Source organism: Ylistrum balloti, unplaced genomic scaffold (genome assembly GCF_031769215.1).
Source record: "Ylistrum balloti isolate Yb309-2 unplaced genomic scaffold, AGI_CSIRO_Ybal_v1 Utg369626, whole genome shotgun sequence".
Taxonomy (NCBI): Eukaryota; Metazoa; Mollusca; class Bivalvia; order Pectinida; family Pectinidae; genus Ylistrum; species Ylistrum balloti.
Window position 1 is genome coordinate 814,434 of NW_026781894.1, and position 17,473 is coordinate 831,906.

At 32.2% G+C, this 17,473-nt stretch overlaps 1 protein-coding gene across 1 annotated transcript; it reads right to left on the reverse strand.

The window, feature by feature from the left end:
• Positions 1-8,240: 8,240 nt before the first annotated feature.
• Positions 8,241-16,776, reverse strand: LOC132551573 (dynein axonemal light chain 1-like). The gene is made up of 9 exons (XM_060215730.1): positions 16,740-16,776; positions 16,016-16,125; positions 15,004-15,059; positions 14,506-14,561; positions 14,069-14,158; positions 10,990-11,043; positions 10,630-10,666; positions 9,942-10,028; positions 8,241-9,192 (listed from the first exon to the last, which is right to left on the reverse strand). The coding sequence occupies exons 2-9, from the start codon at positions 16,048-16,050 to the stop codon at positions 9,155-9,157; spliced, it is 453 nt and encodes a 150-aa protein (XP_060071713.1). The 5' UTR covers positions 16,051-16,125; positions 16,740-16,776; the 3' UTR covers positions 8,241-9,154.
• Between the last annotated feature and the right edge of the window lie 697 nt (positions 16,777-17,473).

A 17,473-nucleotide genomic window follows, 5' to 3' on the forward strand; every position in this document is an offset into this window, starting at 1 on the left:
GTGTCCATGAATATGTTCATGTTATCATCTAGAGATCAGGTTCAAATTTATGTTTCTTTTTTTTTTTTTTTTTGACAAAAAATCTCTATCCAATATTTGATATTGGTCTGAAAAAGTAGTATTTGGAGCATTTATGTTCTGGAAATGGTAGCATACAATATGTGGTGTGATAATCTCATGGTACCCTACCTCATAAGGTGTGATAAGCTCCATGGTACCTGACCATATATGGTGTGATACCAAGGTGCTCTGCCTCATAAGGTGTGATTATCTACATGGTACCTGACCATATATGGTGTGATACCATGGTGCCCTGCCTTATAAGGTGTGATTATCTCCATGGTACCATACCATATATTGTGTGATGATTTCCTATAATACCCTACCTTAAAAGGTGTGATGATCTCCATGGTACCCTACCTTATAAGGTGTGACAATCTTCCTGGTACCCTACTTATAAGGTGTGAAGAACCTCATGGTACTCTACCTTATAAAGTGTTAAAATTTTCATGGTATTTTACCTTATTTGGTGTGATAATCTCTATGATATCAGCATATATGATGTGATAATTTTCATAGTACCTTTCCAAAAGGGACAGTTAACTTTATTGGTCAAAAGGGATATAAACAATGCTTGGTTTCGTTAAAAAAAACAACTTTGTTCTGAAGGGATTAGTTTTGTACACAACAAAAACAATCCTATTCATATTTCTGTGCATTGTTTTGTATCTGTTGGTTTTATTCTCTGGACAAGACCAGCCATCGCTGTGGTCCCAATTTACTGTTAGAGGCATGTGCAATCTCATTATCCGTCTTGTACAAATTGGCAGTGAGGAAGTGTTATTCCTAGGGTCTCACTGCTGAAAGCCATTTAAGCATGAGGAAAGTAAATGTGTTCATTTTTCTCAATGATGCATTAGGAGGCTTTGATCAGAAAGGCCCTGGTTAATACAGGTATGTTTTGTACCATATATGTTTGCTGAGTGTCCTCCACACTGTCTACTATATATAGTATTCATTTGTATGTGTATGAAAAGTTCAGAAATGTTTGCATATACATTTTTTGTACAAATAGATTTTGTATAGGTATCAATCATTGTTGGAATGTATATTTGATATATATATATATATTATATATAAATACCCATGTTATATCTTGCTCACTTTTTAATCTCAAATTTTACTCATCGATCACTTCTTATCTCCTATCATTTCTCTATAGAAAACTCTATTCCTTTAAACATTTGTTATTTTTCGTAAGATTGTTGAAACTGACAATGATATTAGTGTCAAATTTATGTGTTAAACTTTCAAAAATATATGTTAAATTTGTACTTAATTTGATAAATAGTGTTTTATAGCAGAGAGTGTAATACTGCTACACATGTTGTATAGGGCCAATCACGATTTCTGTGATAGTTTTACTTGTATATTGATGGTCTGATGAGCTTAAAAAGACGCTATATCAAAGGAATGATGTTGGTTACTGAAATCATGATAAAAACGGAGACAACAGCAAAATTTCGGAGATGACTGTTTTTAATTAATACAGATTAAAAATGAATTCATTGTCAAAAAAGATAGCTATATTACTGGAGGTAATATCATTCAGATTGTCTTATTTGATGTCATTTTAACATATTCATTTCTGAGTCTTATGCTTCCAAATCTATGTGTGAGCAATGGACAGGGAATTGATAATTCTTTGAACTGAAAAGAAGAAGGGTTATCATGATCATATTATTTAAAAACTTCACACAATGCCAAAAGATCCCTCAAAGGACCAACAAGATGGAGATACTCTCATGTTTAGGCAGCACTATGTACAAGGAATCATCAAACCCAGTCTACAAACTAAAATTATCATTGCAGCTTTTTAATTTCTTAGTTATCCCAACTGAGTTAAAGATAATTTTTTCATGAAAATTGTAAGGAAATGTAAAAAAGATTGACATGGTTTCCTTTTTTTTGAAGTTTGTCAAAGATGAAGGTTACATTTTTTACTTTATGCTTAGATATATGTTTAAAGAAGTCTTGTATTGGATTGATAAACAGTGATCTGTACATTTTATTAAAATTGTTGTCTGTAGAAAATGCTGTTTAAGTGAAGTATTTTCCAGATAAGAAAGATGTTTAAGTGTATGTGATTATGGGATGGGAGTATTTCACTGTGTGCCTCTATCAGTAAATTATTCAAAAGACACAAATGAAGGCTTAGTTTCAGAATAGAGTTATGTCATCATACGTAAAAAAAAAGAGACATGTTAACATGATCAGTATTCTATTTTTGTTCTAAAATTTTTGGAAGCAATTCTTTCTACTTACATTGAACCAAAGATATATGGATTTAGAGAGGTGAAAACAGCAAAATTAGGAAATCTACTGAAAACTAGTTACAAGTGTTCAATATTTCCCTTAAAACTATTGAATTATTCATTTCATCACATACTGATGTATTGATGTGTTTGGATTTTAAATGTTTTTGCATGAAAGTTATTAATGTGGAAGACAAGTCTTCTGCTAAATGATCTGATAACATTAACTTTGCATGTGTTTGTCAACTGTAAAGAAATCATCTCTGAGGAATAGAAAAGTATTCAATATTCTAAAATTAACATTGACCTTGTAAGGAAAACCTCAGTAATTTGATGGAATGAATCAGGGATCTTACAACTTCGTAAAGGAATGATAACAGAAGAGGGGGTGTTGTTATAATGAAAATTTGATAAGGATTTTGGAACTGGCAAATGCAAACTAGTCCAATCATTGAGAATTTGACTACCTGCATGATGTGATGAGAACAAGATAGTCTTACTGCTGTAGAATTGGGCTATCAGGATATTACAAAGGGTATGATCCTGTGGACCTGTTATGTCTTGGTGTAATCATGTGGTCCTGTTATGTCTAGGAATTATCATAAGAACACATTATGTCTGGGTGTAATCATATGGACCTGTTGTGTTTAGGTATAATCATTTAGACCTGTTTTGTCTGGGTGTAATCATTTAGACCTGTTACGTCTGGGTGTAATCATTTAGACCTGTTACGTCTGGGTGTAATCATTTAGACCTGTTACGTCTGGGTGTAATCATTTAGACCTGTTACGTCTGGGTGTAATCATGTTGACCTGATACGTCTGGGTATAATCATGTTGACCCTTTCTATCTGGGTATGATATTGGTATTCGTTTATGTGACAGAAGACTTAACCAGTCATGGTCAATTCAAGTCTTCTTTCAACTGTGTTATATCATCATACTATTAGTTCAAACATCAACACAGAGTTGAGTCCATTATTTCTATGACAAGATATCTGTATTATTGCTTAACTGACACAAGAATGCAGTGGTTTGGAATCTTAAAGCACATTATTGTATTCTGTAAATGCTTTCTTTGTAGTTTAAACTGCTGTCTTTTTTTTTCTCTAAAATACATGTATATTAGTTTGTTTTTTCTTGGGAGGGGGGAACAACATAGAGAGTCTGAGTGGATGTATTGCTACAAGACCTATAAATATTATTTGAGAAATAAGTTTCTTGTTGGTGCTAACTGCATAATTGTCTGTAATATTAAAGGTATTGGTTTACATACCTTTGTACATTTAGCCTTCAATCAACTGTATCAATGCTCAACATTGGTGTCATCAACTGTAGTAGTGTATGTGTAACTCTGTTAATAGGTTTCCTTCAAGGATAATAAATTTGCTCCTTTTAGAGAGCTTATCTCCCAACAGTCAATGCTCTTCACCCACACTGTATTCATTCTACATTTTTAATGTCACAAGAAACATACAGGGTTTCAATTTCTGGTTCTGCCATATTAATGTGTCTATGAATACACAAACTATTTCACTATGCTGATCCAGTGATATTCAACATAAAAGAAAAATTGATTTTTTTATCCAGATATTTTTCCCATCGAATCAGTGTCAGTTGCTAAGGTTCGTTAATGAGGTTATGGAAAACATTTAGTGAACACATGACTGGTGACCAGTGTTTTGTAATAGGAGAATACTTCTGATAGCATAGATCTTTCAGTTTTGGCTTGAACATATACAAAATTATAGGTTTGGAAGCAGTGAGAGATTGGAAGTTGTAAAGCTAAATTTGATAAATGAATTGCTAATGAGAGAACAGTTCTTCAGGTTTCTGCTAGACTTAGAAGTGACTACATCAGCCTAGAAAGGATTGGTAGACACATTCAAAGTGTAAAAATGAAGAAGTTAAATGGGAAAATATATGTATAAGACTTGATAGATATTGATTTTGGAACTCCTAATTATTTTGATATTGTTTCTGTGGTCATCTTTTACTTATGATTCTTATCTCTGTTGTAATTCTTTATCTTCAATCATTAAAACTGTTCTATATTTTCAAATTTTCAATATATCTTTGAAATGTTAAATGAAATTACTTTTTAAGGAAAGCTACTTAAGTATTTTTCATTGTATCATTTCCACTAATAGCCTTTTGCTTGGATGTGATGCAAGTGAATTTCTACATCAAACAGACAAAATTATATTTATGTTGATTTTTCATAATTCTAAGCTCTAAATTTTAACTGAATCTTCTATCTAACTATATAGAAAATATTGTTGCAAGGCTGTGCTGTGTTAGTGATCCTTTGAGATCAGGGTGAAATTTGGGGGATCATTTTCCTGAAAGGATAAGTTTTAGCTTTTGTATTTAGATTAGTCAACTTTATGACAGGATTACTATATTTTTATCCATTCTTGAATATTTTGTTGAAAATGTGTGTATTGGATGTGAGCAAGTAACATGTTCAGGTGATGTGCAAAAGTATGTCTTTATATTGTACATAGCGTACTTAACTGTTCACATACAGAAGGTTTGGAGAGTGATGAAGGATATTTGAACATTTTTGGTTGTGGAATATCTTCGACCATCAATTAATTTCTATGTGTTTTGTCAATCATGAAGTATTGTCACCATTATGTTAGTTATTACAGAACTGTTTGTTGTAAAGTATTATAAATAATAGATTGATAATTCTTGTATAGATTGAAAGATTTTTAAAAAGAAGTGCTTTTTGTTAAATAAATAACAATCTCATTTGATATATGTACATTTTAATCATGTCATTATTTGTCCAGTCCTACTTACCATTGGTATCAGCTACCAGTGCTGTTATACATATTCTTGTATTGAATATTTCTGTATACTTCCACTCATTGAGAACATGTGCTTATCTTTAAAATGTGTCGGTGATGATTTTTTCTGAGATTCCAAGATGTATTGCAAGTGAGTACAATTTACTGTCTCTTGAAACTTCCTCAAGACAAAGTACTGGTATTTTATGAAATGGCTATCAGCATCACTTTTTTCATCTACGATCAACTATTATGACCAGGACTTCTCCATGTTTTACATCCTTGTTACCGACACAATACTGTAATATAAGGTGGACTGACATGTCCTATTCTGTATCGAAGACAGGGATAGTCAGTGTGGCACACAGTGTTCTAGTCTGTATGATAGACTTGTTCTAGTCCACATCACAGACTGATCCAGTGTGACATATGTGCTACACACATTCTGTTGACCAGTTACATAGTTTTGTTGGTTCACATTCCTATTGATCTGTGTAAAACACACACCTTAACCAATCTGTGTAATATATGTACCTAGTACATAGGAATAAGTGATATTATAAGGGATCAGATCAGAAACATAAATTTAGAACACTTTCCAGAAATAAAGTTGGTAAGAAAACATTGGTTGTTATAAAAACCTCAATACATTAATGGGTTGTTAAGTTCAGAATAAAAGTCTTGTTTTGTATGGTTCCAGCCAGACTTACTATTTAGTATCATTGAACACACAATATTTTGTGTGAAAGCTTATTGTTGTGGTTGAAAGATTTCTTAGTATGTCTGTTCTGACAAATGTCAGAATTTGGTATTACTGTTTAAAACATGTCTGCTTTCTCATCTCTGTAATACATGACTTCATCTGTTACTCACTATGTGATGTCATTAACTCTATTATATCTCAGTATTGGAACCAAATTCTTTAACATACATATTTTTACCAAATAAATGGCTCAAAAGAGCAGTATGTTTTATACCTTGTTCTGAGTTATTACTTGGTGTACTTTATGTGTTGTATTGGTTCATTTCAAGTTCAGTACCATTCATGTCTTTGGTGCAGTTGCTTACTATACATATCTATGTACACAAATTATCATTAAACCTGACCTTCCACCAACATGTCTTATCATCTTGTCATCTGCAACATGCATGTATCTAAACACTGATAACAAACAAAATGTTCAATTGTGAGATTGATCAGAAAAAAGCAAAAGGATGACCACAGGTTTTTGAAAGTTGAGCTTATAATCTTAAGGTGCACAAAATAGATTTATATCAACTTAGAAATTCCTTGTGGTCTCTAGTTAGTCCTGTGCAATTTGAAGATTTGATTTGAGAACAAGAGGTCTAGGTTACCTGAGGTAAGCAAGTATTGAATATAAAGGTTATAGGGTCGGGGCCAAAACTGGGTCAAATAGACTGCAGTTGCAAAAAATCTCAAAATTCCAGGTAAGATAGAATCAAGTACTCTTAATGGATCAAAAGCCTTCAGATGCTTTACCAAAATTGTAAATTTCATGGCCCCAGGGTCCGCATTTCTACAAGGGGAGGGGTAAAATTTACTATTTATATTGGAAATTACATTTTGAACATAATTTGTTTATTTTCTTTTGGAAAAAGGTCAAACCTGGTTAGAATTATTAGTTTCAGATGACAGTTTAATAAGATGCACATATTGACCTCAACTGATCTCTAGGGGCTGTTGGATGGGGTTCAAAATGGGTCAAATTGATGAAAATTTCAAGTCTTCTCAATACCCAGATAGTGTAGAACCAAATACATTTCATGGATGGAAGTGTCTTACAGTGCTTTATAAAAATTGTAAATTTCATGACTCCAGGGTGTCACATTTACCCTTGTGGAAGGGGTAACATTTACTGTATTTTATATAGCAAATTTACATTTCTGAGCATGATTTGTTAATTTTCTTTCAGAAGTTCAAACTTGAATAGATTTTGGTGACCTATAGCCATTATGTTTCGCCTGTTGTCATGCACCATCTGCCGTGCACTGTGAGTAAACTTTCCATTTAAATGACATCTTCTCCCAAACGGCCCAGGGTGCTGATATTTAGCCTGAAGTATGCTTGAAGTTTGGGCTGTCAAGGTTGTATATACATGACCTTGACCCGTTTTCAAGGTCACAGGGGTCAAATAAGTTCAAATATTGAAACAACTACTTCTCCATAACCAAAAGGCCCAAGTGCTGATGTTAGGCCTGTAGCATGATGGAATGAAGGGTTATAAAGTTTACTAATATTAATGACCTTGGCACGCTTTCAATGTCACGGGGGCAAATATGTTAAAATCTTTAAATGATTTCTTTGCAATAACCAAATGGCCCAGGGTGCCCATAAATGGCCTGTAGCATGATGGGATGAAGGGCTACCACAATTGTAAATATGAATGACCTTGATCCACTTTCAATGTCACACGGGTCAAAAATGTTCAAATGTTTAAACAACCAAAAGGCTAAGGATCTTGATATTGGGCATGTAGCATGTTTTTTCAACAAGCAATGTCTGGAGTAATGGCATTTGTGTAGAGCATGTATAAAGAATATGATTTCAAGTTTGCAGAAAATGTCTTTAATGAACCAACCAATGTCTTCTATGTAAGCTGAAGTGTAATTGAGCAATTTATTTTAAGCCTATTTGGTGTCTTTCCTGTACAGGTTTTTATAGTCAGATGACCCTTAACGCCTGTGGACCTCTTTTTTTTTTTTTTTTTGTTATTAATGTAAGCTGACAGTTTGATGATATGCACATACTGACCTTGACTAACCCCCAGAGGTTGATTAGCAGGGTCAAAAATGGGTCAAATTGACTGCAATTTCGGAGATATTCTACTGTTCCTGGATGGAAGATTTTTTATACCAGGTATGAAAAATCACAATCTTGAGTGATTGTAATATCTTTTCATTCAAACTTGGTTAGAAGCCTTAGCTTGGGACAGTAGTTAATTTATACCCAATTTACATTTGCTTTAAGCGTATAATATAGTTAGTTATATTACTTTTTAACAAAATCATTTATATGACATGTTACAAGAAGCATTGTGGCTCAGGTGACTGTTAAGACCCTTGGGCCTCTTGCTTGAACAAGAACGCATAGACAAAAAGAACAAACTATGTTATAGGTAACACATTATTTTACTTATTAACTAATAATTATCATTGTACAATGTATTGAATAACAATTCAAAATTCCTCTACTTTTTTCATATTAGGGTTTGTGATCCAATGTTGACAATATAAAAATAACTTCGACATTGTTTTGTATACAGTTCATTTGGCCATGTATCTAGTCACTGTTTTAAACAGAAAACCGTGTTCATAGAACAAAAGGCAATGTTTACCAGTGCTACATGTTGACTGCAAGTACAAAGTCTTTGTACATTCTTGTGATACACTGCTGATAGTGGCAACAAAAACTCTTTTGGTTCTGAATTCTCTTTATTCAGCTGGGTTGAGAAATTTTTTAAATTATAGAGATATGGAATTATTGACATAGAAATGGATTGATATTAGCTACATGCTTGTTTTATTTCCTATTCTGCAGTTTGTACTGTTTAACTGTTGAACTGAATTATATTACTGTTAAATAAATTATTATAGATAAATATATAATATTCAGCTTAGTACTTTGACTGAGAGAAGTGCATTGTATTTATATACAAAAAAACCCATTTGAATCCATAGCATATCTTATCAAATAGTTCCTCTATGATGTTGGATGGCTTTTCATAGAAATCTGCTGCATAGGAAATGTCTGAAAGACATCTACAGACATCTAGAGGAAGATAACTCCAATTGCTTGGTGTGATGCATACAGGTGTTTCCATGGGACAATAACTATAATTGGTCATCATGGGAAAAAACCAATTCAGGCCAAAGAGTATAATGAAAGTGAATTAAATCACTGTTTGTTGATCGATGAAGATGATACAATGATACAAGCCCAAAAATAATGTTCAATACATTCTTGTCCGTCAGAATAAAGGCTGAGTCATGTCCGATATGATATCCCGATGTTTGCCTGAAATCCTCAGTCTTCATCTTCTTCTTGTCGGATTATAGGCAATCCTGTCAATTAGAATTAGAACATCAGCATATCAAAGTGATAAAACTTCATCATAACTTATCTTGAAAAGACAAAAATAAATCTTACTTAAACCTTAAATTGACCATTGAAAAATCTTCAATAGTACTATGAGGGTAGATTCAATGTTTTCATAGATTCTGTTGCAAACAATGTAATTGACATGCTAAAAACTTTCCTACAATAAAAACAATTGTAACTCACATCATTTGAATTTTACTATTAAAACAAGAATAGTAAAAACTGCCGTAATAATTCACACACTTGAAAAGGTTACATCTTTCCTTAATTGAATCCGTGTCAAACAAAAGTTCTTTTGTTACTCTGGATGCCATTTTCTGAAATTGTTTTCTTGAAACTTATAATGCCAAACTTCTGTTTACAAGATAAGCTTTCATATTAACATATTTTCATGGAAGAAAAAGAAACTATGAACACAACATTTCATTATCAGGTATAGCCTTAGTCCAGTCACAAATTCACAACCCAAACTTTCTCTCTTGTTGATACAAAATGTCCTTGAAATAAAATATTGTGTGCTTTTTTTCACAGAATTAGAAAATTTCTGTTTCAGGTGACCTAAAATGAGAGCACATTTTTTCTTACTACATTATTTGTCAGAAATTGATTAAAAGTAATTATCTGTACATTGTCAAACTCATTAATATTCCTCTACATATCACCATAGAATAGTATGCTAGGAAATGACTCGAAGAGGTGTCCTCAAACATACCATCCAGTTTCTTCAGTTTGGTAAGCTTTTTTGCTGTTAGATCTCTCCAGTCCCCTTCTGCACTGTGCTTTTCTTCCAATGGATTACCTAAAACCATTACAGACAGTGGACTAGGCAATTCTAGCTATATGACTTTTATCTTTTAATTATGTGGTTTCTCATAATCTTTCCTTTTTTCTATAAGTTCAGCAGATCAGTTTCGCCTTTGACAACAATGTGGTATACATATCCTTAATTAAGTTCTTTAGGGCAGAAATGGACAAAGTAGTTTGCATACTTCTGGCCTTGTATATATATATAATAGTTTCAAGATTTGAATTACTAAGTTATCCACACTGTTTTTTTCTATCATATAAACCAAAGATAAATGTTTCCTTACTAAAAGCAAATGGAATCAAATACACATCTAATAAAGACTCATAATTAGACGACAAAAAATTCTACTTCTTTACAATACCAAAGTTCATGAACAATGGTTTCATTTTCAATTTTACAATGGAAACAAAATGAACTATCAGTCAGACCAATTTCATATAAATGTGTGTTAGATGTGAAAATGTGTTGATTAATTCTAAATTGAAGCCATTGTAACTTTGTATTTCTACTAATTATGAATGGTTGTATAAATATTTGTCTCCATTTATCTTTGTCAAATATTTCCTCCAAATTTTGCTAATTCATTACATACCTACAAACACCAATTCTACCAGCAGAGGTAGCTCACCCTGTGTAAGAAAAATTCAATGAAGAAGTCACTGCAAGGTAGAGTATATATGATATAAAATACAATTAACTTACTTTTTGAAAATTATTTTTTGAGAATTTACTTACTTTAAACCAATTATCAGTCAAAGTTCAATTTTTACAATACCATTCCTTATATTTATTTTGAGATGAAAACGAAATCGAGATAAGCAGTATCCAAAATAACGAATAATTCCAAATAACCTATTTGCACTTAGCTTCTTGCCAGAGGAAGTCTCTATCATTCTGTAGATTGGGATGAATATTAAATGTACTAAATGTATATATTAGTGACTAAACTCACCAATTTGCCGAATTCTCCCCAATCTTTCACAGCATTGTTTGACATGTACAAGACCTGGAAAAATTAATAAAATGATAATGGATCAAAAATCTGTTGAATTTTACCAGACCAAGTAAAATTTAAAACCTCTTCTGTTTGGGAGAAAAGATTGAGTAAATGAATTATGTTCTTTTTTCAATACATGCATCTTTACCTTTTGATGGCCAACAACTAAAAACAACAGCAATGTATTGCAAAATCATTGGCATGCTGAACTTTTAAGTAGACCAAACAAGTTTAAACTAACAAAACTTTTTCTGTTAAATATCTTCCATCAAATGTATTGTAAATGTACATATTCTAGCTGTAATCTTATTTTAATGCTTTTTATTCACTAAAGATACTGCAGGCAAATATGGCTAATAAGCCCAATCAAATTCATCATTGGGCTTATTTGTTCAAAATAGACATTGCACTAAAATTTGATGGTGCCAAGATTGTTAACAGAAATAACAATATGACTTTTATAATACTTCTGATACAGAATGCTGGTCTGCAGTATGCAGTACATTGTTTTGTGTATATCCTGTTTTTTGTGTTTGTGTTTTTTTTTAAATCAAGTTTGGCACAACCGAGTTTTCCTATATGTACCTGCAAAATTATGATAAAAAACATTATTTGTAGCAATCTTAAATAATGTTGGCATAAATGTATAATTAACCAAAAACATCTATCTTATCTTAATCTCATAATTTGGTGCCTGGTATGTAAATCTTTGTTATCATGTAGGTATCTGGTATGTAAATCTTTGTTATCATGTAGGTATCTGGTAAGTAAATCTTTGTTATCATGTAGGTATCTGGAGAGTAAATCTTTGTTATCATGTAGGTATCTGGTAAGTATATCTTTGTTATCATGTAGGTATCTGGTAAGTAAATCTTTGTTATCATGTAGGTATCTGGAGAGTAAATCTTTGTTATCATGTAGGTATCTGGTAAGTAAATTTTTGTTATCATGTAGGTATCTGGAGAGTAAATATATATCATGTAGGTATCTGGAGAGTAAATCTTTGTTATCATGTAGGTATCTGGTAAGTAAATTTTTGTTATCATGTAGGTATCTGGTAAGTAAATCTTTGTTATCATGTAGGTATCTGGGGAGTAAATCTTTGTTATCATGTAGGTATCTGGTAAGTAAATCTTTGTTATCATGTAGGTATATGGGGAGTAAATATTGTTATCATGTAGGTATCTGGTAAGTAAATCTTTGTTATCATGTAGGTATCTGGTAAGTATATCTTTGTTATCATGTAGGTATCTGGTAAGTAAATCTTTGTTATCATGTAGGTATATGGGGAGTAAATATTGTTATCATGTAGGTATCTGGTAAGTATATCTTTGTTATCATGTAGGTATCTGGTAAGTAAATCTTTGTTATCATGTAGGTATCTGGTAAGTAAATCTTTGTTATCATGTAGGTATCTGGGGAGTAAATCTTTGTTATCATGGAGGTATCTGGGGAGTAAATCTTTGTTATCATGTAGGTATCTGGTAAGTAAATCTCTGTTATCATGTAGGTATCTGGTAAGTAAATCTCTGTTATCATGTAGGTATCTGGTAAGTAAATCTCTGTTATCATGTAGGTATCTGGAAAGTAAACATATATCATGTAGGTATCTGGAGAGTAAATCTTTGTTATCATGTAGGTATATGGGGAGTAAATATTGTTATCATGTAGGTATCTGGTAAGTAAATATTGTTATCATGTAGGTATCTGGAAAGTAAACATATATCATGTAGGTATCTGGTAAGTAAATCTCTGTTATCATGTAGGTATCTGGAGAGTAAATCTTTGTTATCATGTAGGTATCTGGAAAGTAAACATATATCATGTAGGTATCTGGAGAGTAAATCTTTGTTATCATGTAGGTATATGGGGAGTAAATATTGTTATCATGTAGGTATCTGGTAAGTAAATATTGTTATCATGTAGGTATCTGGTAAGTAAATCTCTGTTATCATGTAGGTATCTGGTAAGTAAATCTTTGTTATCATGTAAGTATCTGGGGAGTAAATCTTTGTTATCATGTAGGTATCTGGAAAGTAAATCTTTGTTATCATGTAGGTATATGGGGAGTAAATATTGTTATCATGTAGGTATCTGGGGAGTAAATCTTTGTTATCATGTAGGTATCTGGAAAGTAAACATATATCATGTAGGTATCTGGAGAGTAAATCTTTGTTATCATGTAGGTATATGGGGAGTAAATATTGTTATCATGTAGGTATCTGGTAGGTAAATCTTTGTTATCATGTAATTATCTGGGGAGTAAATCTTTGTTATCATGTAGGTATCTGGAAAGTAAACATATATCATGTAGGTATCTGGAGAGTAAATCTTTGTTATCTTGTAGGTATCTGGTAAGTAAATCTCTGTTATCATGTAGGTATCTGGTAAGTATATCTTTGTTATCGTGTAGGTATCTGGTAAGTAAATCTTTGTTATCATGTAGGTCTCTGGTAATTAAATATATATCATGTAGGTATATGGATAGTAAATTTATATCAACATGTAGGTGCCTGGTCGTAAATCTATATTATAATGTAGATGTCAGGTGTGTATTCTTTGTGATAATGCCCATATAATGAGCCAAACCTTTCCTAAAATAAGCCTAAGGTCAACATACAAATTCTGACTGGAAGTCGAGGTAAGGTTATTGCAAATCAAGGAAATAACATTTGCTACTGAGTCTACTAAAATAGCAGTTGATATGGGCTGACTTATTACTAGAAATGGGCTTATTGTCAGTAAATAACCTAGGTACATTTTTTTCATATGATAGGTAATTGATCTGACTCTGTATATCTGTGTTAGATATGTTAAATAATGAACTAAACCACATCATATATAAGCTGTTTTGCCTCTCTAGGAGTTATCGTAAACATTAGGGAAAAGTTGATATTATCAAAACCTGTCTTACAAGGTAAAAATCAAAAGAATGAATAAATCAGATCTATTACTTCGTAACATTCAAAGGAAGAACCCCATAGTAAAGAGAGCCTGACATAATTTCTATTCTGAAGCAATTAAGTAGATTCACCTTTATTTTCTTCAGTACATTGATTCCTTTCAGTTTTTCCACTGCGTTGTATGATATCCAAAGCTCCTCAAGCGTTTCTCCAACAGCTTCCTGTATAAACAATCAGGGAGTAAAGAATGACAAGTCTACCACCACCCCAATACATCAAATTTACAATAAATATACAGTACAACAAACATAATAAATATATCTATATATTGCCACTTTAGATATAATTTTGGTTTCCAGGGTGCAAATCTTGACCAACAAAGATGTATCAATTGGGAAAAAAACCAAGTCGGTATGCATAGATTCATGGTACCACCCTACGTTTTTACTTTTTTATTTGTCTTTTTTTTCTTTTTTTTTTTTTACAGTTGATGAGAAAAAAAAACATTGTTTAAACTCAGTCCATCAAATTGATTAGAAATGTAACATATAAATAAAATTTCACTTACTAAACCAGTTAAGGATTTGATATTGTTTCTTGCCAAAGACAAAATTTTCAATGACTCTGAAAACAAATGCAAGAGCAGTATAAAATTCTGGTAAAAACTAGACATGTCAGTGAATTACAAACAAGGAGTACGGAAGTGGAAAGCACATTTTGTACAATTAAGACTGATACATACAGCAATTCAAGAGAATAAAAACATGCAATTGTAATATGTATGATTTCAGATAGACTTTTCAAAATCATAAAATCTGGATTAATGAAAGGTTGGTGTATGTGGCCATTTAGATTTGAAACTGTACCAAACTGTTCAAATGTCAAGTTTACGAAATGCTTGATAAGAACATGGATAGTCAGTGTTTATATAAATGACATATGGAAATATATGTGACTGATACAATATATATATGAATAACCAACCAATGCTTCATGATATTCTGTAAAAAGCCCCAAGCTTACTATAGGATAAATATTGTGCATAACTATTAAACAGCATACTTACTCAAACCATTCAAATTTGCAATCTTCTCTATGCTGTTTGTGGAAAGAGCTAGTCTTCTGCAAAATAGAGAGACTATGACAATTAGCAGGGGGTGCATGTATATTGTGTTTTATTTCAGAAATACAAATACATATATATATATGTGGTATTTTACCACAAATATGACCCTTCTCTTTCAGAGCTCTTTCAGAGTAAAAAATACTTACAAAAGCCAGAGTTTATTTGTAAGGATGTTTGAGAAAAAAACAAATAATCACTGAAGTTTGCTGTGACCAATATTATTTGCAGTATTTAATCATCTAAATCTCTGGTATAATGTGTTCTACCAAATGATATACTGGTAGATGGTCTGTTCTATCAGGGCTATCCATATTCGACCTAATTCATTAAATCACCAGACTGCTGCACAATTTAAGTTTCATGGATTAATTTCAACAGTTTTTGTGGTAAAAATATAGGGGATGACTGATTTTAGATCTATATTTCCATGATATCAGAGAAACAAAGATGAGAAAAAACACATAGTATAAGACACCACTATTGAAAAAAAATTGATCCACATGCAAAGTTTCGAGATTTTTTTAAATGGTGCAAGAAATGCTTCAGAAACAGCAAAATCAGTTCTTTTGACCGATTGTCTGAGTATTCAGAAATCGTCATGTAAAGTCTAAGTACTGATATTTGCCATCCTGTAGTATGAGTGAAAGTACTTTTTCAGGAAGCTAGGGTTATCCCTGACTCTCTAAAACCTGCACGTTTACACCCTAATTTGACAAAGGACTCCTGAGATTGATCAAATGATACACTATGTGTAAAAATAAAAAAAGGGGGTGGAGGGGTCCAACTTCCCATGGGTGGTACTGATCGATAGATATGTTGGTGCAGGAATCCTAGGTGGATACAGGAGTATTCTAGCAGAGCTCCATAAATGTTAAATGATATACTAAATCAACAAGTCAAAAACTTTTTTTCACTTATACATGAAATGGACTACAAACAATGAAATACATACTCGCACTTGGACAAGGTAGACAATGAAGCATCCATCTTTTCAATGGGTGGACAAAGTCCATACAATTCCACTTTGGTTCCATCACATGCTTTACAACCATTCTTTTCCTCCTAATAAATCACATAAATGACAATCATTCAAATAACTTCAAGGATCTTCAAGTAATAAGATCTTCCAAAAATTGCTTGCAGAGATGAAAAATAAAAAAATGTTCAGTAAGGATGGATATAATTGGCTCAAAATCAGATGACCTTTTAGTTTTAAGTAAGTTTGATCTGTTCTTTAATTATTGAATAAACAAATTTTTCAATAGACATGAAAGTACCGGTAAATAAGAATCATCTGATAACTAACATGATCAACACAGACAGATATCTCCTTGGCATTTCTTGAGTTATGGCTATACTTACTAACTTGAATATCTTAAAAAAGTTCAAATATGACATACACAAGTAGAACCTGAATACTGACCATGATGATTGTCATAAGTTTCAAAAAGAATTGTTCCATAGTAACAAACTTCAATGTCAAAATTTAAAAATGACCACTGTCAATTATCAATTTTTGCTTCCTGTTGTTGTCCTGTCAACATCAGTAAAAAGAAAAACTCGCCCCAAAGAGCTTGCTTGTTAAGAGGTGGAAACTAATAAGGCTTGTGTGACTATGTAGGAAGTCTTCAAATTACATATACATATTACATCCTGACACCAGTAGACATACTTACCCACTTGGCCAAGGCCTCTTTTATGGTAGTTCCCTTACTACTCTATAATGAAAAAATATATGAAGCTATCATCAACAAGAATTCTGTGCAATTCCACTCCCGAAATTTCCCAAAACACTATTGCAACAATTTAGACAACGTTCTGATTGGCTGAAATAAAAATAATTTGTTTTCTGATTTTATCACGTAATCTGCCTGTTATCAAGTGAATTCGTCCATAGTACGTTTGTATTAATATATTTTTTGTATTTGTTCAATTTTTGAAAGATTTTTTTTAATGAAAACACATTTATTAGACAAGGCACACATAAGGACTTACAAATCCATTAACACGTTCAGATACAGCAATACCTCATTTCAAAAATTCATCATCATTATGAAGGCACTAACACAACATCATCATACTACAGTCTAACAGTCTATATGAAATATTAGCTATAGCAAGCGTCACGTTTTGGATTGTAAAACTTGTAAACAGGGCGGGGGGTTATTGTCTTATTTCAGGCAAATGGCCTGACTATATTGCCACATTATACACTAAAAAAGCACATTGAAAGAATTAAAGATAGACATAACTAATGCAGCTATAGAAATTGTGTAGTCTGAGCACAAGAAAAATGAAAATAAACCCACCATCTTGGAAGCTTTTTGCTGTTATGGTTACGTTGCCTCGGAGCTAATAATTACTTTGTATTTCCTAAAAATATTATTTCGTCAGTATAGGAATTAAAATA